The sequence below is a fragment of the Odocoileus virginianus genome, chromosome 22 (genome assembly GCF_023699985.2).
Source record: "Odocoileus virginianus isolate 20LAN1187 ecotype Illinois chromosome 22, Ovbor_1.2, whole genome shotgun sequence".
NCBI lineage: Eukaryota > Metazoa > Chordata > Mammalia > Artiodactyla > Cervidae > Odocoileus > Odocoileus virginianus.
In genome coordinates, this window is record NC_069695.1 from 25,009,679 (window position 1) to 25,033,437 (window position 23,759).

Sequence of the window (23,759 nt, forward strand, 5' to 3'; positions counted from 1 at the left end):
GGTTTCAGCGAGGGACGGGCTATGTGGTGGGAAAGAGAGGCATTTTGAAGGGTAGGAAATGAAGGAGAGAGATTGGAAGGCTGAGGTCAGTGGAGATGGGCGTGGCGTGGGGTGGCTGGGCATCAAGAAATTGGTTAATAATAGCAGTGAGCACCAACATTTCCACATTATGTTGTGTCAATCTGCCCAGTTCTTTGTCTGGGTTTAGAGAATAGATAAAACATGGTGATTGTTATAGAAGAGCTGATACCTTTTGTTTAGAAAAAACACATTTGGGGGGACATAGGGCTTCTCAGGTGGCACCAGCGGTAAAGAACCTGCCTGCCAATGAAGGAGACATAAGAGACGCAGGTTTGATCCCTGGGTTGGCCAGATTCCATGGGGAAGAAAATGGCAACCCACTCTAGTATTCTTGCCTGGCAAATCCCATGGACAGAGGTGCCTGGTGGGCTACAGTCCATGGGGTCGCAAAGAGTCAGACTCAACTGAAATGACTTAGCATGCACGCAAGTTTAATTACAATGAGAACAGTTGTTGACACAAAGTCAATTTTGGATGACAGGACTGTATTAAAACCCAAAGCTTCCCAACACTGTCTTCTTCCCAGAGAAAGCTCTTGGCCACCTGCAGCTGTCCCAATGGAAATATGTGGAGTTGCTCGCCCTGGGCCTGTGTTCCGTGGATTTCCAGGGTAGCACAGTCTGGCTCATGCACAAAGGCCAGCCCTAACTTGTTACCCAGGAAGAATGAAGCATCTGGTCACACAGTCAATTGACTTAGTTGAGAATTGAGTCTGAGATTTGTATAACTTCCACTTTTTATTTTTAGTTGTGTCACTTTTATAATTAAAAATTAAATGATAATTAACATAAAGAGTATGAACACATGTGTTTTGGATTACTGTATATTATACTCAGCATGTCTAGGGGCATGTACACAATCTGACTGTAGGTTTTAGAAAAGACAGAAACCCTTTCTGAAATTCAGATCTACTTCATAGCATTTTAACAGGAAAAAAACCCCATTGGAAACTCCCTTGATATCAACATATCACATATAATGAATTAAGAAAACCTAAAAGTTTCCAACTAGGGCAAATTTTCAAGAATTTTTTATGACTGGGCTAGACAGAAGTTTTCAATTATAAAAATGTGACAGTTCAAATTCTTCAGCTACAAAATATTATCAAGAAAAATCATATTGTGACGATAAATGGATCTTTCTGCAGTCTCAGTTTTCTTAGTCGCATGTCAAATGTGAAGAATCAATGACTTCTTTAAGGAAGAACCATAATTCCTCGCCCAAACATATGAACTGTAATCATATGTTATATATCTCAGTGGTGACATCTCAGAAAGTAAACTGCCTGCCAAAGCCTCCTTAGAAATCTCTCAAGATTCACTAGGATTGGCTTAATATTTCCAGTAATTCCTATCACAGCACTGGGATTAACCCTGAAGCAGAAAAAAGCAGAAGAGAACAGGAAAAGTCATAAAGCACCTACTACTGTATCCATTGTGATAACAAAATGTACTGTCCCAGAGTAGAAAGTTACCAATACAAGAAAGAAAGTAAGCTGCAAACCCTCCAACCCCACCCGCCCGCCAAATTCTCCAATTGTTAGCCCAGGGTAAAAAATGTCATGTTTTGAATTGAATTCCTAGGACTACCCCTGAATCATTACAACCTAACCTTGTGAAACCCAACTTCTTAGCTTGTAAATCTTGTAAATAGCATAGCAAACATTCATACTATAAATGAAGAGAAATGAATACTCATAACTGCTGAAATTCTTCAATAGGGTATAAAATCAAGAAAATTCTCTTACTTTGGTCCTAAATTCAGTGGATGCTCCAAATTCAAAGAGAAATCGCACGATATTATTATGTCCTTGTTGGGCAGCAAAGAAAAGGGCGGTTGTACCTGACTGAGAGAGAGAGAGAGAGAGGCTGGTTTTAAAGACATTTGGTTACATTTCATTTGACTGATATGATTGCAAACAAAACAAAACAAAATCCTTACATGTAAACCCCTAGCCTGAAGGGACTACATTTCAACAGACTATTCCTTGCTCAGGTTAAGTGACCAGGGTAGAGAATGCTGGGTTCCAGAAACCTTAAGATGTAACAAGGTCTGGATGAGAAAACTGGGCTAGAATGGGAAAACTCTTTTTTGTTTTTTCCTGTACTGCATGGCATGCAGGATCTTATTAGTTCCCTGACCAGGGACTGAACTCATGCCCCTTGCAGTAGACGTGTGGAGTCCTAACCATTGGACCACCAGGGAATTTCCTCCTCCTCATTTTTTATTTAAATGATTTTATTTATTTTTGGCTGAGCTGGGGTTTCATTGCTGTGTGGACTTTTCTCTATTTTCAGCGAGCAGGGGTCACTCATTAGTTGCAATGCATGGGCTTCTCATTGCAGTGACCTCTCTTGTACAGCATGGGCCCTAGGCATGTGGGATTCAGTAGCTGCAGCTCTTGGGTTCAGTAGTTGCAGCTCCTGGGCTCTAAAGCACAGGCTCAATAGTTGTGGGGCACAGGCTTAGTTTTTCAAGGCATGTGAGATCTTCCCGGATCAGGGATTAAACCTGGATCTCCTGCATCAGCAAGCAGATTTTTTACCACTGAGCCACCAGGGAAGCCCCCTCATCTTCTTAATAGCCATGAATCTTAAAGACTACCAAAGTGTGCAATTCTATGTGTCTAGATAGACAAAGAAAATAATGGCAGTACTTCTTTAGGAGACAAATATTCTGATAGTGCAGAACAGATTACAAACGAACCAAGGAAGAAGTCTGCTCGGAGTGTCAGTTCCACAGCACTGCCAGGCACTCTCTTCCAGCATCCAAAACATGCAGGGTGAGGTAAGGGCCTCTCTTTGGCTAGTTTTCCAGACTGGCCTGGCTCAGGGAATTCGGGGGATCATCCTTTCTGAAAGAACTACAGGGCAGGACCTCCAATAAGAGTGGATCAAGGAGAACCAAGCACTCCTGTCTCATCTGGAGCTTGCTCATGGATGCCCATCTGAGGTCTGAGTTTCCGTGGACTGAGGTCACGTTCACTCTAGGCGTGACCTTGGATGTGACTCCACAAAGGTGAACTCACCAGGCCCTGGACTGGTCTGGAAATACCCGCAGCCTCCCTGGGCCTGAATGCCCAGCCTTCCACTGCTCCTCTGCATCGGACCAAGAATGGATCCTCCGGCCAATTGGGACTCCCTTGAATGAGTGTGCAAACAGGCTCCCATTTCAGTCTAATATTCACCATGTGGTGGTATTTTGGGGGGAGAACCTATTTAACACACAGCTGGTCAGAGAAGCTCTCTGCAGACACGGTTTGATGAGGATGGCTGAGGTAGGCTAGCAAGTGAGCCTCCCTAACAACAGGTGGGTGACCTGATCCTTCTAAAATATAATGATCTCTATGAAAATCCTATACATTCTACAACATCTCATCCCAAGGGAAGAAGGAAGAACTGATTTAGGCTCACGGTGAACCATATGAATGTTTAAGGAGGTTTGGTTACGTCAGGTGCAACAAGGACCTGAGAAGTTTTGTTCAATTAAAGTACAACCAATGGTCCCTTCCTGGGCCTTCTTTAGACACAACATGGTCTGCAACCTGGGCTTACTCTTACATAGGAAAAAAGCAATGATTAGAGTCATCCTTCAGTATCGCTAAGTTCTGCATTTGTGGATTCAATGAACCACAGAAAAAAAATTGAAAAAATTCCAGAAAGTTCTAACTTTTTCCCCATGCACCAGCAACTATTTACATAACTGGGCTTCATAGGTGGCTCAGTGGGTAATGAATGCAGGAAAGCAGGAGACATGGGTTTAATCTCTGGGTCGGGAAGATCCCTTGGAGGAGGGCATGGCAACCCACTCCAGTATTCTTGCTCGGAGAATCCCAGGGACAGAGGAGCCTCGTGGGCTACAGTCCATAGGGTTGCAAAGAGTTGGACATGACTGAAGCAACTGAGCATAGGTATTAAAAGTAACCTAGAGATGTTAGAAGCATATGGGAAGATGTGTGTAGTTACATGCAAATATTATGCTACTTTTATATAAAGGACTTGAGCATCAGTGGCTTCTGGTATCCACAGGATGGGGGGTGTCATGGAACTAATTCCCCCCACCCAGATTTGTTGGGACGGCTGTACTCTAGTCCTTGTTCAATAACTAAGTTGTGTCCAACCCTTTTCCACCCCATGGACTGCGGCACACCAGGCTCCTCTGTCCTCCACTATGTCCCAGAGTTTGCTTGAATTCATGTCTCAAAGGACTCAATAGTCCTTCTTAGCAACTCACTACTGTGTAAACTTCACAGCTCTGTCACCAGCATTACTATTATTCACGTGCCAACCTGACCTACCTCTCTCTGGAGATTGATGTCCGCTCCCTGCAGGACAAGCTCCTTCACACAGTCTATGTGGCCAGCATAGGAGGCGACCATGAGGAGTGTGGTCCCATGCTGGGGGAGGAGAGACACATGAGCAGTTAGGCCACCATGACGTCAGAGAGGCACCCGGAGAAGAGGCTGCCAAGGTCAGCTCCTCCCAGGACATGGCTGAGCTGAACGCAACAGCTCCCGCAGTAAAGAAAACTGCCTCATGAATAATCTGATAAAGCAGATGATGCAGGAGAAAGCAAAATGACAAACTGCTGAGGCTGGAGTTTTCAATTTAAACATTCGCTTACTTCCATTACCATCAGAAACACAGTCCAAGTGAACCATAGCTACTGTATTTTGAGGCAGCAGCAATGGAATGGCCTTATTTTATGACTCCTATTAAATGATTCCTGAGCCAAAACACCATTATTAATGCAAAAAGGTGGGCTGAGTGACACTAGTCAGTTTTCTGAGCTTAGAATTGTCTTCAAACTGATTCAGGTAAAGATGCAATGAGAGGCTACAGAAGTGAGAGTCGGGAGCCCCGGGGGCCACTAGCACACAGAGGCACACTGCTCACACTTTCCGGGGCTCATTTACTGCATCTTTAAAACGAGGAATTGGATGAGATGACTGCCAAGGTCTTCGCTACCGTTAGATTCCAGGACCTGGGGCTTCCCTGGTGGTCCAGTGGTAAAGAATCTGCCTGCCAATGCAGGAGACACAGATTGGATCCCTGATCTTGGAGAATCCCACATGCCGCAGAGCAACTAAGACCGTTCGCCACAACTACTGAGACTACTCTAGAGCCCCGGAGCCGCAACTACTGGGCCCACGTGCTGCAGCTACTGAAGCCCATGTGTCCTATGGCCTGTGCTCCGCAACAAGGGAAGCCACAACAATGAGAAGCCTGCACACAGCAACTAGAGAGTAACTCCTGCTCTCTGCAAAAAGAGAAAAGCCCACACAGCAATGAAGACCTAGCACAGCCAAAAATGCATAAATAAAATAAATAAATAACTTTAAAAATGATTCAAGGACTTGAATAACTAATGAGAACATACTGTATAGCACAAGGAACTCTACTCAATGCTCTATGGTGACCTAAAAGGGAAGGAAATCCAAAAAAAGAGGGGATACATGTATATGTATAGCTGATTCATTTTGCTGTATCGCAGAAACACAACACTGTAAACCAACTATACTCCAATTACAATTAATTAAAAAAAAAGAAAAATTTTCTATTGTGGGCACATTGGCCTCAAAATACAAATCAATCATGAGCTAGAGGAAGCACAGAGCATTTAAATTGGACATTTCACAAAGAAAATTTTAAATGTCAGGCTTTATCTATATTAAAGTAAGGGAAGATGAATGAAACAAATTACCCCAAAATGCTTCCTTATGGATTCCATTTCACTTCTATAACATGGGCAACTGAGAAAAAGTCAGAGGTTGGGACAAAGAAGAAAGAGAATGAAGAAGCGGGATCTGTGGATGTAGGAAGGGACACAGAGCTGGAAGTCAGGGGTGTCTGGAAAGGGGTGACTTTAAGAAAAAGGAGTAAGTGGTCATCAACATGGTCAGTGGGTGAGACTACAATGAACTCGGGTGTTCCCACTCCAGAACTGTACAGTACGGCACTGCTGCCCAGAAATCCCCAGTAAGACCAGACAACCAGTTCACAGATGCCCAAGACCCCGTATCAGTCTGGGTCCTGGCAAAGAACAGACGGTACATTCAAACTGGGATAACTGGAAAGCAAGCATAATAAAGAGACTATTTATAAAGCTATGCTCTGGATGTAGGGAAACCACAAATAAGAGGACTGACAGGGAGGGACAGTGGGGCTTCGATACCAGCCCAGGCCCCAAAGCACGAGAGGCAGGTGGTGGCTCCCTGGACAGACAGGGTGAGGGTGTTGCTGCCAGTCAGGATAGGGGGGCTGGACTCCCCAATATTTCTGTCCTCCCAGCCTCTGATTCCCGCCAGGGCTCCCACTGGCCAAACCCTACTGGAGGTAGGAGGAAAGCGAGTGCCTGAGGGCAAGCCAGAGAGCTCTGACTCTGGGACACAGAGCAAGTGGGGAGGAAGTTACACGTAGGTCCAGAGAAGCACCCTGAGCTGTCCTGTGCCAATGCCCCGGGGGGCAAAGGGGAGCAAACTTTGATACCTCACTAGGGCTGGTGACTGATATCACCTACCAAATTTGTGTAATAAAAGCTGGAAATGGCACAGCCTGTTTTCAGGAAAACAAGAAGGCTCCTGTGAAAACATTTCTATTTAATCCCTAAAATCAAAACATCTCATTTCTCTCCTCATCTGAGGTCCTCTTAGTCCCCAGAGACGTGAAGTCCTGCTGAGAACAGAGATGACTGCCTCTGGCTGGGGAGGGAAGGACTCCGAAAGTGATGCTGCCAGTGGGTGGGAGGACATGCTTTAATTTAGTTCCCCGCCATCACTGATAAGTGAATTGATGTTTGCAAAGGTAGAAGGAAATGAGGTTGGGTGGGGGGCTTCCATCTCTCAGCAGAAAAACTCCCAACTCCTCCATCCGTGGCAGCCTCCTGAATCACCCCGCACCCCTTTTCTTCTTGGACTTGGCCAATTCTGATTTCCCAGTGACCTGTCTCTTCCCCTACTATGGCCCCTCCTGTCTGATGCAGATAATGGTTTCCTGGATATGTTTCCCCACGGTACTCTGCATAAGTCTGAGCAAACTCCAGGAGAGATAGCGAAGGACAGGGAAGCCTGCCATGCTGCAGTCCATGGGGTCACAAAGAGTTGGACATGACTTAGCAACTGAACAATAACAGTGGTGCTTTGGACTTTTTGAAAAGGATGAGGCAAGCAAACACATGGTAAGGGGGACAAGCGCAGGGAAAAGGGGACAAGCACTGTGAAGGACAGGGTATTTAGCAGGCGCTCTCATGCCAGCGGGGGACAGCCAGCTCCTGGAATGCGGGTACCAAATGGACCGGTCCGTACACTGTCCCTACAGTCCACGTCCACGCGGCCGCTGTTCAGGAGCAGGCGGAGCAGAGTCAGGTTGCCCCTCCTCGCTGCCCAGAATGCCGCATTGGCAAGCGGGGTTTCCTTCTGCAGAAGCAAAATGAAACAGAATCTTTAAAATTGACTTTCATTAATGTGACCACTGCTATGTAAACACGTGCTGCCATTCAAAATGGAGAGTTTCCAGATGTGTCTGATCACTGGAAGGCGTGCTCCTCCCGCAGCGGGCCATCGTTGTATACGATGTATACTTGGCTATGGGATGTGGGTAACCCGAGCCCTGGGGCTGTGGCAGAGAGCAGGGTTGTTGATCACACAGCACTATTAATATTCTCCATTTCCCACCAATGTCCTCGCTTTCCTGCCTCTGTGTCTTTGTTCAGTTTCCTTTTTGCTTGAAAGAATTCTCCCCAATCCTTCAAGGCCAAGGTTCTGCTTAACTGCGATTTCTTCTCTGCCATGTTCCCAAATGTCTCTTATCTCTAAGCGGAGGGGAATCACCCCCAATTCTGAGTTTCCCAGCATCTTTTCTGTGGCTCAGATGGTAAAGAATCTTCCTGTAATGTAGGAGACCTCGGTTCAATCCCTGGGTCAGGAAGATCCCCTAGAGAAGGGAATGGCTATCCACTCCAGTATTCTTGCCTGGAAACTCCCATGGACAGAGGAGCCTGGTGTTTGCAGCCCATGGGGTTGCAAAGAGATGAATATGACTGAGCAAGCGACAAACTAACTTTCTGTGTTGTCAATGCTTTCTACTCAATTCCAGCCGCCTGGGTAAACGCCTCGCTCTCCCTCTACCAAAGTTTCTTTGATTCAGCTGGAACTCGCCAGAGGTTTCGGTTGAGAACAAAGAACTCTGGGAAGGAAATGTTGCTATGCAACCTCAGGTGGATCCTTCAGCTCCAGTGTGGGGTCGTTTTAAAGTTGCTAAGTTAACCCTGAAACCATGACTATGGAAGGAACAGAGCTGGAGAACAGTTCTCCAGAATCAGAGTGGCAGAGCTGACTGAAGCACCACCTCCTTCTCTAAAATGCACTGATTTAGATTTGCAGAGAAAAGTCCATGGTGGGGGCGGAAGGACAGGCAGAACCAGATAGCTCTGGGCTTCAAGTCTGGCTTTGGACAATGGACTGGCCCTGATAAGTCCTGGTTTTCCCTTGCTTAGATGGAGATCACATGACATGCCCTGAACTTTATGGTAAAAATTAAACGATGTAGGTTAAGGGAGGCTCAAGATGGAGGGGATATATTAATATGTACCCTTATAGCTGATTTATGCTGTTGTACACCAGAAACTAACATATAACTGTAAAGCTATTATACTACAACTAAAAAATAGAAGTAAATTTAAAAATTGATGTAGGTTAATTGGCTAATACCATATCTGGCATGTTATATGTGCCTATAAACACTAGTTTCCTTCCTTTTGTCCACTTTCTTTACAAAGTTAGAACCAACAGGCAAAATTAAAATCAGAGTATTGCTACTAATGACGAATTCACAGGAAATTTTTTAGTATTCAAATTAACAGAAATACTTTTTTCGGTAGGCTTAAAGCACTCATCTCAGGGCTTCCCTGGTGGCTCAGATGGTGAAGAATCCTCCTGCAATGCAGGCAGACCTGGGTTTGATCCCTGGGTCAGGAAGAGTCCCTGGAGAAGGGAAAGGCTACCCACTCCAGTATTCTTGCCTGGAGAATTCCATGGACAGAGGAGCCTGGTGGGCTATATAGCCCATGGGATCATAAAGAGTCGGACATGACTGAGCGACTAACACTTTCTATCTTCAAAGCACCCCTCTGACCCAGAGAGTCTTATCTGCAATACATCTTCTAGGAATATTGATACATTTTTACATACAGACCTAGTGAAAAGTGAAAGTGAAAGTTGTTCAGTTGTGTCCGACTCTTTGCGACCTCATGAACTATACAGTCCATGGAATTCTCCAGGTCAGAATGCTGGAGTGGGTAGCCTTTCCCTTCTCTAGGGGATCTTCCCAACCCAGGGTTTGAACCCGAGGTCTCCCTCATTGCAGGAGGATTCTTTACCAGCTGAGCCACAACGGAAGCCCAAGAATACTAGATTCCCTTCTCCAGCTGATCTTCCCGACCCAGGATTGAACCGGGGTGTCCTGCATTACCGGCGGATTCTTTACCAACTGAACTATGAGGGAAGCCCTAACAGTACCCAACTCACCATCAATAGTTAAAAAGCAGACACCAACAATTTTGGCTGCTCCAAGGAGCCAACACAGGGAAAGTCCAGGGGTGGCAGAGGGGTGGCAGCATCTGGGGTGGGAGGATTTCACTTCAGAAGCCCTTCAGCATGTACCCAACTTAGCGTTCTTGTGCATTCTTGGATGAGAGTGTGGAGAAGCAGGGAGTGATAAGCAGATTACAAACATACTTGCAATGCTTTCCGGGCTCTTTAGGAGGGAAAAAAAATTCACCTTAAATTGCAGGTGAACCATTTGATTCCCCTGAAGGTGTAAACTGTACTGTCTCAGTTTTCACACCGAGTGTCTGTGGCTTTTACACCAGGCTGGGGCTGATGTTACAGTTGTGACTGCGAGAAGCCGCGGCAGGCGGGTTTGACTTGTATATAAATCGTGAAACAATGCCCCTTTAATAAGAAACACTGCACAAAGTATGGGAGGGTGAATCAGGAAGAGAATTTAATATGCACCATGGAAACAGCTCTGCTGGCTTTTCCGGAAACATGAGAAAAGTTAATTGTAAATCATTTTCGGTGATTCTGTTTCACTTTAACCCCACAGGCCTTTCAAAAACCATCTGTAAACCACAAGCTTCTATTGTCATAACAAGCTCTCCAGTCAGGAGCCTCTCCTGCCTTTAGAATGGCCTCGGGGATTCCTCTCCTGCACAGGCTAGACATCCCCATTTCATAAAAGGCTCCGGAAACTGAGCTTTGGGAAAAGGTGTAAATCTTCCATTTTCCCTCAAGGGCTTGATTGACTGGCAGGTGGAGGCATGAGAAAGTTGTTGATTTGGGATAAGAGAGAGCCGAGTTCAAGTCCTGACCCTGCTGTGTCCCTGTTCTGTGACCTTGGGGGGGTTATTTAAGTTCTCTCTGCCCCAAGAAAGTGAGAATAGTATTAATAGTGCTAATATAGGCAATATCCTTGGGGGACTGGTTCCAGGACTGCCTGCAGATACCAAAATCTGCGGATGTTCAAGTCTCTTATATAAATTGGCACAGTATTTGCATATAAGCTATTTGCATATAACCTATACATATCTTCTCATATACTTTAAATCATCTGAGGGTTACTTATGATACCTTACACAATGTAAGTGCTATGTAAATAGTTGCCAGGGCAGGGCAAATTCAAGCTCTCTTGCTTGGAACTTTCTGAAATTTTCTGAATACTTTTGGTCTGTGGTTGAACCCACAGATGCAGAACCAGCAGACACAGAGGGTCAACTGTGCCTCTGTCACGGGTTGTTAGAGGATAAATGAGGTAATATGTGCAAATGCACTTCGATAGTAAACACTCAAGAAATGTGAGCTCTAAAAGCACAGTCCTCCTGTGCTTAGTCACTCGGTCGTGTCTGACTCTTCGTGACCTTGTGGACTGTAGCCCACCAGGCTCCACTGTCCATGGACTCTCCAGGCAAGACTGGAGTGGGTTGCCATGCCATCCTCCAGGGGATCTTCCACACCCAGGGATCGAACCTGTGTCTCTTATGTTTCCTGCACTGACAGGTGAGTTCTTTACCACCAGCGCCACCTAGGAAGACCAAGCTACTTCTTACCAAATGCTTATTCCATACCACTGGCACATCCTCTGCAACACAGCTCAGTGAAGTGGGAACATTACTACCCTACTGCTCCGATGACATAAGTGAGAACAAGGCAGGCTGCAGCCCCAGGCAGTCTGGAGCTCGAGGCTAGGCTTTCAGCCATCCTCCTGCCTGCCTCCTGCAGAAGTCTCCTCCTGAGACAGCAAGAAACAAGCAGTGGCGACCCCAGTGACCCCCTTCCTAACCTCATGCCAAGCTCCTCTTCTGCCAACGGAGAAAGTCCCCTGGCCTTCTTTCTCTTTACAGACCACATTGCTTGGTAAACTTCCAAACGTCCTCTGGGCACAGTATGCACATAATCCTAAAATGCGGTTTATAAAGGGCAGCCCTTAAGCCTTGAAAGGAGCCGATGCATGTGAAAATGCCTCACACAAATCCTAAGGCACTTCACCAATCCGGTGGTGACTATTTAACCTCTTTCTTGGTTTTTTGCACCTCCGGCATCAGGTTATTGGTGTGATATGATGAGTTACAGCAACAACAACCTATGCTGGGTACTGCTCTGTGTCAGGCAGTGTGCTGGGCACTCTCATTGCTCTAACACTTTTCATGCCCAGAACAATCTCACAAGGTAGATGCTACTGTTCCCATTTTTAGGATGAGAAAACTGAGGCACAGAAATGACTTACTCAAGGTCATCCACCTAGAAAGTAACAGAGCGAGGATTCAAACCTAAGTCTGTTTGGGTCCAGAGTCTGAGATCCTATATCTTATACCTTGTGAGAAAACCAGGGGACAACCTTCCACATATGTCATCTTCTCCTCTCTTCCCCAGCCCCCTTTTACTGCTAGAATTTTGGCTCACACACTGCTCATCAGCACACTACCAGAAATTAAATACAGGAAGGAAGGGGAGAGAAACACAGAAGGGAAGTTGTTACTTGTACAGAAATGGAATTTTGATTAAAAGCTAAGAGGGGGTAGAGATCTCAACTACTAGCTTAAAAAATGATTGAAAATCATGTGGATTTTAAGTGTGTATAATTAATTTAATCAAGAGAACACTGACTTTGTTCAATGATGAATTTCTCTGGTGTTAGAAGCCACATTAAATGAGGAGATAAGAAGGGTGGAGAGACCACGTGCAGAAGGAGGTTTTTGAGATCTTACCGTTTCACTTTGTGCTAAATGGCTGAAATTTACAGAGTCACTTAAAAACCTTAACTGAGCGTTAAACCTGTGTTGTAAGTATCATTACACTTCTGTAAATGACAGGAAACCACAGAGAAAAAGTAGGCAATTTAGGGGACTTCCGCAGGTGGGCCAGTGGTTAAAAATCCACTTTGCAATGCAGGGGAAGTTGGTTCAATCCCCGGGGAACTAAGATTCCCACATGCCAAGGTGCAACTAAGCCCATACACTGCAACTACTTAGCCCACATGCCACAACTAGAGTCCATGTGCCACAACGAAAGATCCCATATGATGCAACCAAGACCCGAGGCAGCCAAATAAATAAAATATTAAAAAATAATAAAAACCACTGTGGTTTTTCCAAAAAGCTAAACATCTGACCAAAAAAAATGTAAGTGATTTATCTACTCAGGCATTCTGCCATAGAGGGAGGCCTATATAACACTGGCGTCTCCAAACTCAGAACTCATGACCATGCTTAAAGTCTGTTTAACACATATATGTTCAGCAGAGACCAACTGACAGAGGTAGAATATGGCAAAACCAATACAATGTGTAAAGTATAATAACTAAATAAATACATTTTTAAAAAAAGAAAAAAAAGAAAGTAGTTTAGCAGTTTTCTGAAATGAGGCTATTGAGAAGAATACAGTGACTGCTAACAGGTACATAGTTTCTTTTGGGGTTGATTAAAATATTCTAAAATGGATTGTACTCATGGTTGCACAACTCTGAATATGCTCTAGCCACTGGAATGGACAGTTTAACTGGGTGAGTTATATGGTATGTGATCTGTATTTCAATAAAGCTGTCAAAAAAAAATACACGGCTTTATCAATTTATTTTCCTGTGGCTCATCTAAGTAATTTCAGATGATTGATGAACTGGATTGATTCTGAGATAACTTACATACTTTCAGAACAAGGGTCGAAAGTATAAGTTCCTGTATGTCTGGCCAAGGCATGAGCAATTTCCACCACCAATATGGAACCTGGCATTCAAGGCTTCACTGGTGACTCAGTGGTAAAGAACCCACCTGCCAATGCAGGAGACATAAGAGACACCGGTTCAATCCCTGGGTCAGGAAGATCCCCTAGAGGAGGAAATAACAACCCACTCCAGTATTCTTGCCTGGGAAATTCCATGGATGGAGGAACCTGGCGAGTTACAGTCCATGGGGTCACAGAGTTGAACACAACTCAGCAACTAAACAACAAATCCTCTCCAGTAAGACATGATCAAGAAAGACCCAGGTATTATTCTTTATCTAGTGATCTACACTCTGGAATAGTGACTCCCCCTCACTGGGTTAGGGTCTAACTTACAAATTGTGCTGGACTTCTGGCAACCTCAGCCCAGAAGAATAAATCCTGAGTAGTTGAAATAGTTGTTATAAAGATAAAAGAAAAGCTATGACCAACCTAGACAGCATATTAATAAGCAGAAACATTACTTTGCCACCAAAGGTCCATCTAATCGAAGTTACGGTTTTTCTGGTAGTCATGTATAGATGTGAGAGTTGGACTATAATGAAAGCTGAGCACCGGAGAATTGATGCTTTTGAACTGTAGTGTTGAAGACTCTTGAGACGCCCTTGGACTACAAGTAGATCCAACCAGTCAATCCTAAAGGAAATCAGTCCTGAATATTTATTGGAAGGACTGATGCTGAAGCTGAAACTCCAATGCGTTGGCCACCTGATGGGAAGAACTGACTCATTTGAAAAGACCCTGATGCTGGGTAAGATCGAAGGCAGGAGGAGAAGGGGACGACAGAGGATGAGATGGTTGGATGGCATCACCGACTCCATGGACATAAGTTTGAGTAAGCTATGGGAGTTGGTGATGGACAGGGAAGCCTGGCATGCTGCAGTCCACGGGGTCACAAAGAGTCACTCATGACTGAGTGACTGAACTGAATTGAACTGAAAGACAAAAGTCAATGTACTGAAATCCACGAGGTTTCTTCCACAAAAAAAGACTCAGACCTGCACTCTGAGTTCTTTTTACTTTAAAAACAATTCCAGCAAATATGTATCTCCTTTCCCAACCAGAACAAATTAGCAGTTGCCTTTTCTAATGAGTCAGATCTTCAGATGAGGTGGCCAAAGATGAGAAGAGCTAACTCATTAGAAAAAACTCTGATGCTGGGAAAGATTGAAGGCAGGAGAAGGAGGCAACAGAGGATGCGATGGTTGCATGGCATCACCGACTCAATGGACATGAGTCTGAGCAAACTCCGGGAGATGGTGAAGGACAGGGAAACCTGGCATGCTGCAGTCAACGGGGTCGCAAAGAGTTGGACAGAACTGAGCAACTGAACTACAACAAAACGATAGAGGAAATTTACTGAAGGCAAAGCGCTACCAGCGAGAAGAGACTGTTGACAACATAACGGAGAAAGGATAAAACAAGTGTCCCGGTGGTTCAGAAGCAAATAGTCCTACGAATGGTGACTCTGAGTCATCGAGAAGAAGATAAATTGTGGTTTCTAAAGCCCTGTTTATCCACCCACAGACTTAGCCAACAGCTGAGTCTTTTCAATGCAGGCCTTGGAAACAAAGGGCCTAGGGCCTCCAACCTTTCAGCCACCTATGAAAATGAAACAATGGCTCCAAAATCAGAGTCAATGAAAATATCATTCAATATCTACAAAATGTTAACATGTCAACTGCTAAAATTGATATTCACCAAATATTGCTGACACAATATAATCTGCAGGTCTGATTTTCCCAATATACAAGGACTACTGAATTGCAGAAAAATCATGGGCAAATGTAAATTAAAGGTTGCTGTTCTTAAGACACTCATTCATGTCTGACTCTTTTACGACCGCAGGGACTGTAGCCCACCAGACTCCTCTGTCCATGGGATTTCCCAGGCAAGAATACTGGAGGGGGTTGCCATTTCCTTCTTCAGGGTATCTTCCCACCTAGGGATTGAACCTGTGTCTCCTACACCGGCAAGTGCATTCTTTATCACTGAGCCACTGGAGAAGTCTAAATTAAAGACTATTTGTTGCTAAATAATTTTAAAAGCAATATTATAAAAACCCTTCCAAAAATGTACAATAAAAGTGGTTGGGGGATCTTAGTTCCCTGACCAGGGATTGAACCTGGACCCCAAACAGTGAAAGTACTGAGTCCTAACCACAGGACTTACCAGAGAATTCCCAAAAGTTGCTATTTTTTTAAAGATTCTTTTTTTTTTTTAATGTGGACCATTTTTTGAGGTCTTTATTGAATTTGTTACAATACTACTTCTGTTTTATGTCTTGTATTTTTGGCCAAGAAGCATGTGGAATCTTATAGCTCCTCAACCAGGGATCAAGTCCACACACCCTGCATTGGAAGGGGAAATCTTAACCACTAGAGCACCAGGGACGTCCTGTATACTTATTGTGGGCTGTGGGCACATTCCGGCACTAGTGGTAAAGCTGCCAGTGCAGGAGACGTAAGAGACACGGGTTTGAACCCTGAGTTGGGAAGATCCCCTGGAGAAGGAAATGGCAACCCATTCCAGTATTCTTGCCTGGAGAATCCCATGAACAGAAGAGCCTGGTGGGCTACAGTCTATGGGTTGCAAAGAGTCACATGACTGAGCAACTAAACAACATGATATTAGCTGGGGCTAGTATATGGTTAGTCACCCAGCCTGCGACTCTCCCCTGCTGCCCCTCAAAACTTCTTTCTGTGCCTTTTAGAACTCCTTTCTAAAAAATCAACTGTCTTCCTCCTTCACCTAGCACCAAGCCTCTTGTCTCCCTGGGTGGGGGGCAGGGGACGGGGGTGCAGGGAGGGGTTGCTAAACCTGCTCCCACAGACACACTAGGGCGGGGAATGGGGTTGGACCCTCCTCACCTGGCTTTCAGACACCCTTTCTCAGCAGGTGTACACATCTCCGCTGCTTCAAGACCCAGGCCATCCCACCTTTCTCATCCTCTGCCCACCTCAAGGTAGCTGTGGCCTCTGGATCGTTTTTCCTTCTTCACTGAAAATGTTGGCATCTTCCCTTCTGCCCACCCCAAATTCTGAGCTCATCCTGGCCTTCGACTTACAAAACATCAGTGCCTCTGCTCTCCCACCTCTGAGAACTTCAGCACTCAGCTCCACCATCCTCTCCACGCATAAGCTTTCTCAGCACTCCCTGCTGCCATCTTAAAACACTTCTGTACGGAGATACTCTCAGTCGGTCAAAAAATCTGCCTGCAATGCAAGAGACCCAGGTTTGATCCTGGGTGGACAACATTCCCTAGAGAAGGAAATGGCAACCCACTCTGGTATTCTTGCCTGGAAAATCCCATGGACAGAGGAGCCTGGTGGTCTACAGTCCACAGGGTCACAAGAGTCAGACATGACTTACTTTAGTTTTAGAACTAATACTTTACATATGGGGCTGGCCAAAAAGTTCATTCAAGTTTTTCCATAACTATGATGAAAACCCAAATGAACTTTTTGGCCAACCCAATACCATAAAATTCATCTTTTTAAAGGGGGGTTTGGGGGAGAATTGATACATATATATGTACGGCTGAGTCCATTCCTGTTCATCTGAAAGTATCACAACATTGTTAGCTGGCTGTACCCCAATACAAAATAAAAAATTAAAAAAAAAAAAATAACCAAATAGACTGACCAAAAAAACCCAAAAAACAAAACCCAAAACCCATCCTTTTAAAGCATATAATTCAGTGGTTTTTATTTTAATCTCAAGGTTTTACAACCATCACCTTATCCCAGAATATTTTCATCAACCAGGAGAAACCTCATACTATTAACAATCACTCTCCATTACCCCCTTCTCCCCCAGCTCCTGGCAACCACTAAACTATTTTCTGTCTCTATGGATTTGCCTATTCTGGACACCTCATATAAATGGTGGGGAGGGGGCTTCCATAGTGACTCACATGGTAAAGAATCTGCCTGCAATGCAGGAGACACCAGGTTTGAACCTGGGGTCAGGAAGATCCCCTGGAGAAGGGAAAGGCAACCCACTCCAGTATTCTTGCCTGGAGAATTCCATGAACAGAGAAGCGTGGTGGGCTACAGTCCATGGGGTTGCAAAAGAGTCGGAAACAACTGAGTGACTAATACCATATAAATGGAAACCTGTAACATGAAGCCTTTGTGTCTGGCCTTTTTCACTTAACATAATGTTTTCAAGGTCCATCCCCATTGCTGCGCATATGAGAGATTTATTCCTTTTGCTGGCTGAATGATCCATCATATGGATACACCATGTTATGGTCCGAATCTTGTGTCCTCTCCTCTCTGGGTTCGTATGTCGAAGTCCTAACCCCCCAGTGTGATGTCTGGAGGTAATCAGGTTTAGATGAGGCCATGAGGGTGGAGCCCCCATGGTGGGGTGAGTGCCCTTACAAAGAAAGGAAGACACGAGAGCTCACTCTCTCTCTCATCTGAGGATACAGTCAGAAAGTAGCTGTTTGCAAGCCAGGAAGTAGGCTCTCACCAGAAACCAAAAGTGTCAGCAGCTTGATCTTGGGCTTCCCAGTCTCCACCACCATGAGATATAAATTCCTGACATATGTTTTCATTTCTCCTGCATATACATCTAGAAGCAGAATTGTTGGGTCCTATGGCAACTCTATGGTTAATTTTTTTGAAGAATGACCAGACTATTCTCTATTATCGCTGTATCATTTTACATTCCTACAAGTAATGGAGGAGGGTTCCAATTTCTCCACATTCTTTGTTGTTTTGTTTTCAATTTCTCCACGTTCTTTGGTTGTTGTTGTTTTCAATTGCTCCACATTCTTCTTTTTGTTGTTGTTTTCAGTTGCTCCAGATTCTTGCCAGTGTTTGTCATTGTCTGTCTTGTTGACTATAATCATCCTAAAGGGTGTGACTGTGGTGTCTCACTGCAGTTTTGATTTGCATTTCCAGATGGCTACTGATGTCAAATATCCTTTCAGTGGCTTATTGACCATTTGTATATCTCCTTGGGAGAAACTTCTATTCAGATCCTTTGCCCATTTCAAAATTGGGTTGTCTGTTTACTGTTGAAATGTCTTGTTGCCAAGTCGCTTCAGTCGTGTCGACTCTGTGCGACCCCATAGATGGCAGCCCACCAGGCTCTGCCATCCCTGGGATTCTCCAGGCAAGAGTACTGGAGTGGGTTGCCACTAGAGTTGAAATGTCTATTATCATTTAAAGATGATCAGGACTTCCCTGGCAGTCCATGCTTTCACTGAGGGCTCAGGTTCAATCCTTCCTGGTAAAGAATCCACCTGCAATGCCGGAGACACGGGTTCCTAGGTCGGGAAGATCCACTGGAGAAGGGATAGGCTACCTACTCCAGTATTCTTGGGCTTTCCTGGTGGCTCAGCTGGTAAAGAATTTGCCTGTAATGCAGGAGACCTGGGTTCAATCCCTGGGTTGGAAAGATCCCCTGGAGAAGGGAACAGCTACCCACTCCAGTATTCTGGCCTGGAGAATTCCATGGACTGTATAGCCCATCAGGTTGCAAAGAGTCAGACATGACTGAACAAATTTCACTTTCAGGGGAACTAAGATCCTCCAAGCTGTGTGGTGCAACCAAAAATAATAATAATAAAAAAATAAAGATCCTCAAGTCTCTACCATTTTAAAGCAAACAAACCCTTGGCCAAGCCTGGATTCCCACCTCAATCACTGTTTCCAATTTTTTGAAAGAGCTCTCTCCATTTGTGGTTTCCACCCACTCTCTTTTGAAGCTATTACAGTCTGGCTTCTGAACACAACACTGCATTGAAACTGTTCTCAACAAGGTCACCAGAGCCTCTTCTGTTACTAAGTTCAATGGGCACTTTTCGATTCTTAGCTTGTTTGATTTCCCTGAGGCATTTAATTCTGCGTCCCTCTCCACCTTTATTGAAAGGCTAGAGATTCTTGGCTTAATGACTGCACATGCTTCTGATGCTTCTCAGACATTTCTGCCTGCCATTTCCCCGCCCTCCCATTTTCTCAATGGGTTTCTCTTATTCCACTCATTCTTAAGTCCTGAGGTTCTTTAGGAATTCGTTCTCAGTCCTCTAATTTATTATCTTTACATGATCTCACTGGGCAGCCACATTCAATCCCATGGGTTCGACGACCATTTAGCACTGTTCACTCTTAAGTGTTATCTCTGTTTCCTACCCTCCTGGGCTTCCAGTTTGTACATCTGTCTAACTAACATCTCTACTTGGACTCATCTCCATCCTGAAACTTTACATGTCCCACACCAAACATTTTATCTTTATCTCTCTGGCCTTCCCTAGCCCAGTGAATAATATCAATCACTAAACTCTGCTGATGAAAAATGTTTAAGTCACTCAACATTTGTCTTCTTCCATTCTCAAAATCTGTGCCCTAGTCTGGTACCTAGTCTGGTAACAAGATGTCCCCAACATAGTCTTGACTGGTCTCCCAGCTCGGTTCTAGTCTCTGAACTGTTGTTAGTCCCTAAGTCATGTCCTATTCTTTCGTGATCCCGTGGACCATAGCCAGCCAGGCTCCTCTATCCAAGGGATTTCCCAGGCAACAATACTGAAGTGGGCTGCCATTTCCTTCTCCAGGGTTATCTTCCCAACACAGGGATCAAACCAGTGTCTCTTGCATTGCAGGCGGATTCTTGACTACTGAGCCACCTGGAAAGCCCACCCCCTCAGAGATCTTTCTGAGATGCGAATCTCACAGCGTCATTCCTCTGCTTAAATGAGCTATTGTAAGAGCTGGGATTACACTTGCCGTAATAGTGAGCCAGACTCACTAGGGTTTCAGTCTGCACACCATTCGCTCACTGGCTGCACGGCTGTAGGAAGAGTTACTTAACTTCTCCATATTTTAGTTTTCTTATTTAGAAAAGGTGCTGGTGATGGGGTGGGGGCGCGGCAGTGGCAAAGTACCGTCTCGTGGTTAACGCCGGAAGGTTCAAGACTTGAACCGTGGAGCCCCTGGATCAGAGTTGGGCACATTTTATGTGCTCAGTACATTTTAACTAATGTTTTTATTAACATCTTCAATACAGGCAAATCAATGAACCTCATTTTCACCCGAAAATGAGGGGGTTAAACGAATGACTTTAATAAACTCTTTGGTAATCAATTGCAGCTCGCTCGGCGCTGGTCCCTCAGCTCCAGCGTCGAGAAAGTATTCCGGGAGGAAGCAGCAGTGGGGCGGCTGGCGTTCGGGAACACGGATGCAGGAATCGGTGCGGCGGCCCGGGTCCCCGCGAGGAGCGCCGACTCAGGGCTCCTTCCCCGCCCCCGCCCGCCCGTTACCCCGGCGACAGTTCCCGCCGCCCGGCGCCCCGCGGCCCGGCTCACCGCACCTGCAGCCAAAGTGCGCAAAGCCTTTCCCGCAGAGCCCGCGCCCCCAGATCACAAACCACAGGGGCAGCCCTGCCCGGCCGCTCCCTCCCGGTCCCCGCAGCCCACCTCGGGGCGGCGCCCACCCCTTCCTGCGGGCCCGCGGCGGCTCCGGGCGGACGGAAGGTGCCGGCCCCGCCGCTGCAGGTCGGCCGCCCGCCCGGCGCGCCCTCCCGCAGGCGCGGCGCTCACCTTGAACGACATCTTGCACATGTCCGCGGCCGCCCCGCCGGGCCCCGCGCGCTTCCGGCCCGGACGTTCTGCACCGGCCTGCCTCCCTCCCTCTCCCGCCGCCTTCCGCAGAGGGGCGGCCTCCGCGGCGCCGCGCGCTCCCGCCGCCGCAGACCGGGCCGGGCCGGGGTGGGGGAGGAGGAGGAGGGATGAGGAGGAGGAGGGGGTGGGAGGAGGGACGGAGGAGGGAGAGGGAGGGGGGACGAAGGAAGGGAGGGAAGGGGCACCCCCTCAGACGACCCTCCCCCATCCTCCTACCCCCATCCCCACCCCACCCGCACCGCCGTACCTACCACACAAACACTCCCAACTCCGCTCGCACTGTGCACTCACTACACACACACACACACACACACACACACACACACACACGCAAGGTTCATGCACGCACCGCTGCACACTCACAACCTCACATCACTCTGCACACATCCAGACTCACTCACTCACACTACAAACTGGACACCCCACTCTGCACACTCTCCAGCCTCCACACACACACAACCCTAGCCACGTTTCAACCCTAGCTGAAAACCCAGCTCCGCTTTTAACCTACTTGATAATCCACGACAAAGGTGATTTAAGCTAACCGTGCCATTCATACACAAGAGAAATAAGCATATCAATGTTTCAAAAGTTGTATGAAAATTTTGTTGTAGTTCAATGTGCTGACATCCTGATAAGTACTCAGTTATGAAGATGTTTCGTATGCACTAAAAACCTAATAATTTAAAATAAAATTTTGGTTCAGGAGGAAAAAACACACATCCACACCCCTCACATCCACACCCTCTCTCCCATGCACACACTCCATGAACATCCACATTTCTGTCTCACACGCACACACCCTCTGCACTCACTGCAGTCTCTACACAGCCTGTACATTCCACACACACAGGTTCACAATCAATACATAGATCCACACACAGCCGTGTATACACACTACACACACATCCACACACACATCCACACACACACACACACACATCCTCCAGTAGGGCACAGTCTGCATCAAATGACTCTCAACCTTCATTACAGCACAAATATGAGGATGATGGAAATGAAACATGAGAAAAAAAAACTTCACCCATCATCTCACAACTCTTTCAAATGGCCATTTTCTGTCCTTCTAGGTTTTCTTTTGCTTCTTTTACTTTTCTAAGAATTTGAGTTTTGTTACTTTTGCAGAAAAGAGCTGGGAAACAAGCCTTTTGATTGAATGAGTGAAAAATGGTATTTTTCCTTTCTGACGGTGAAGGGCACAATTTGAAATATACACATATTCCTCCACATTTTTATCACACAGTCAGCTCCTCTTCTTGACCTTTCCTGCACACCCACAGTATGTATGGCACTCCCTCATACAAACTGCTGGCTGATTGCCCAGGACTGATTTGAGGGAAATAAAAGAGGGGGAGTCATATTCCTTAAAAATTAAAAATATTTTATTTTTAGAGTATAAAAAGCAATAATAGCCTTTTGAGAAAATCTGAATGCTAAAGTAAAAGTGGACATCTCACACCTTCCTACTACAGGAATCCACTCATTCTCCCTGTCATCTCTGTTTGAGCCTCTTCCTTTTCCTCAAATAAATTTGTAATGAATTTTTAGTTTAAAAGTTAAGAAATACAGTTTCAAGTTGAAGTTCATAAAGGACATAAAATGTTTATCTTGTATAAATATGGTGGATAAATTGTACTGCTTTGTGTTTAAAACAATTTTAAGAAAAAGTGTACCAGAATTTGATAGGAACCTCTAATTTGTTAAATCAAGAAAGAGGGACTTCCCTGGTGTTCCTGTGGTTAAGACTCTGTACTTCCACTGTAGGGATCCTGGGATCAATCCCTAGTCAGAGAACTAAGATCTGGCATACCATGTGGTGTGACCAAGAATAATAAAAAAAATTTTTTTTAATCAAGAATAACTCAAAACTTTTACCCTGTATTTGGTGTCTATGGATGAGATAGTTTTGACATTGATGAGATAGTTTTGACGTGACATTACCTTATAAGTAAGATCAATAGGTTTTGTTTTATTAACAGTTTTGATAGAAAGATAGAATGAAAAGAAGTAATATTTTGAGTGCTATAGAGTACTTTGAGTGCTAAGGTGCTTCCTTTATAAGAATGCTATGAGATGGGTGTTATGCCCATTCCATAGTTGGAAAAACTAAGGCTCTGGAAGATGAAGTCATCTGCTCATGAGAAATCAGGCTAGAACTTGAAGTCTTTCTGACTCCAAAGCCTGTTTCCTTTCCACAACTGCACTTGCCACTCAGAGTTGTTTTGAGCATCGTCTCTGGCCAGGCTGCTGATGGAATGAATTCTTGTCCAAGTCGCAGGAAAGAATGTGCCTGGACACCCTCTGGCGTGCCTGGCTCAGCTCACCTTCATGAAGAAGCCCCCAAACAGAGCAAAACTCTCCTACTCACAGCCAGGCACCTCCTTCTAAAACCACCTGCTCCAAAACTTAGCAGGGACCCACCAGCCCTCACGCAGGAACTTGAACCCCTGTGGCCCCATCCCCATATACAAAAACTTTCTCTTCCCTAACAGAAGGGCTCCACACTTGTTGGAGGATTCTCCTTGTTACCACCCTCCCTCCCATCCCCAAAGCTCTCTTATGTCTCCTCTCGGTCTGGTCTGCCGTAACCCCAGTCCTGACCTAGCAAGGTCATTCCCAGGTCAAGCCCTTTGCCACTCAGCCATCCCAGCTTTGTTGAGTTCCTTCTGCAATCCCACTCTGCACCACATCCCTCAGCCTGTGATGTGTGTTTCTCTGGACCTTGCTTCTACTTCCGACTCCTCCAGCAGAATTTCA

At 45.5% G+C, this 23,759-nt stretch overlaps 1 protein-coding gene across 3 annotated transcripts in view; it reads right to left on the bottom strand.

The window, feature by feature from the left end:
• Positions 1 to 21,158, bottom strand: part of ANKRD29 (ankyrin repeat domain 29) — a 48,116-nt gene extending 26,958 nt beyond the window's left edge. For 2 of the 3 annotated variants that reach the window (XM_070452748.1, XM_070452747.1), the window contains exons 1-4: positions 20,904 to 21,158; positions 7,385 to 7,495; positions 4,379 to 4,477; positions 1,829 to 1,927 (exon numbers count right to left, since the gene is read on the bottom strand). In XM_070452748.1, the coding sequence (XP_070308849.1) occupies positions 1,829 to 1,927; positions 4,379 to 4,477; positions 7,385 to 7,495; positions 20,904 to 20,924 (330 nt within the window). In that variant the 5' untranslated portion in view covers positions 20,925 to 21,158. Of the gene's footprint in view, positions 1 to 1,828; positions 1,928 to 4,378; positions 4,478 to 7,365; positions 7,496 to 20,903 lie in introns of those variants that run through there. The other variant, XM_070452749.1, reaches the window with a different exon arrangement.
• Between the last annotated feature and the right edge of the window lie 2,601 nt (positions 21,159 to 23,759).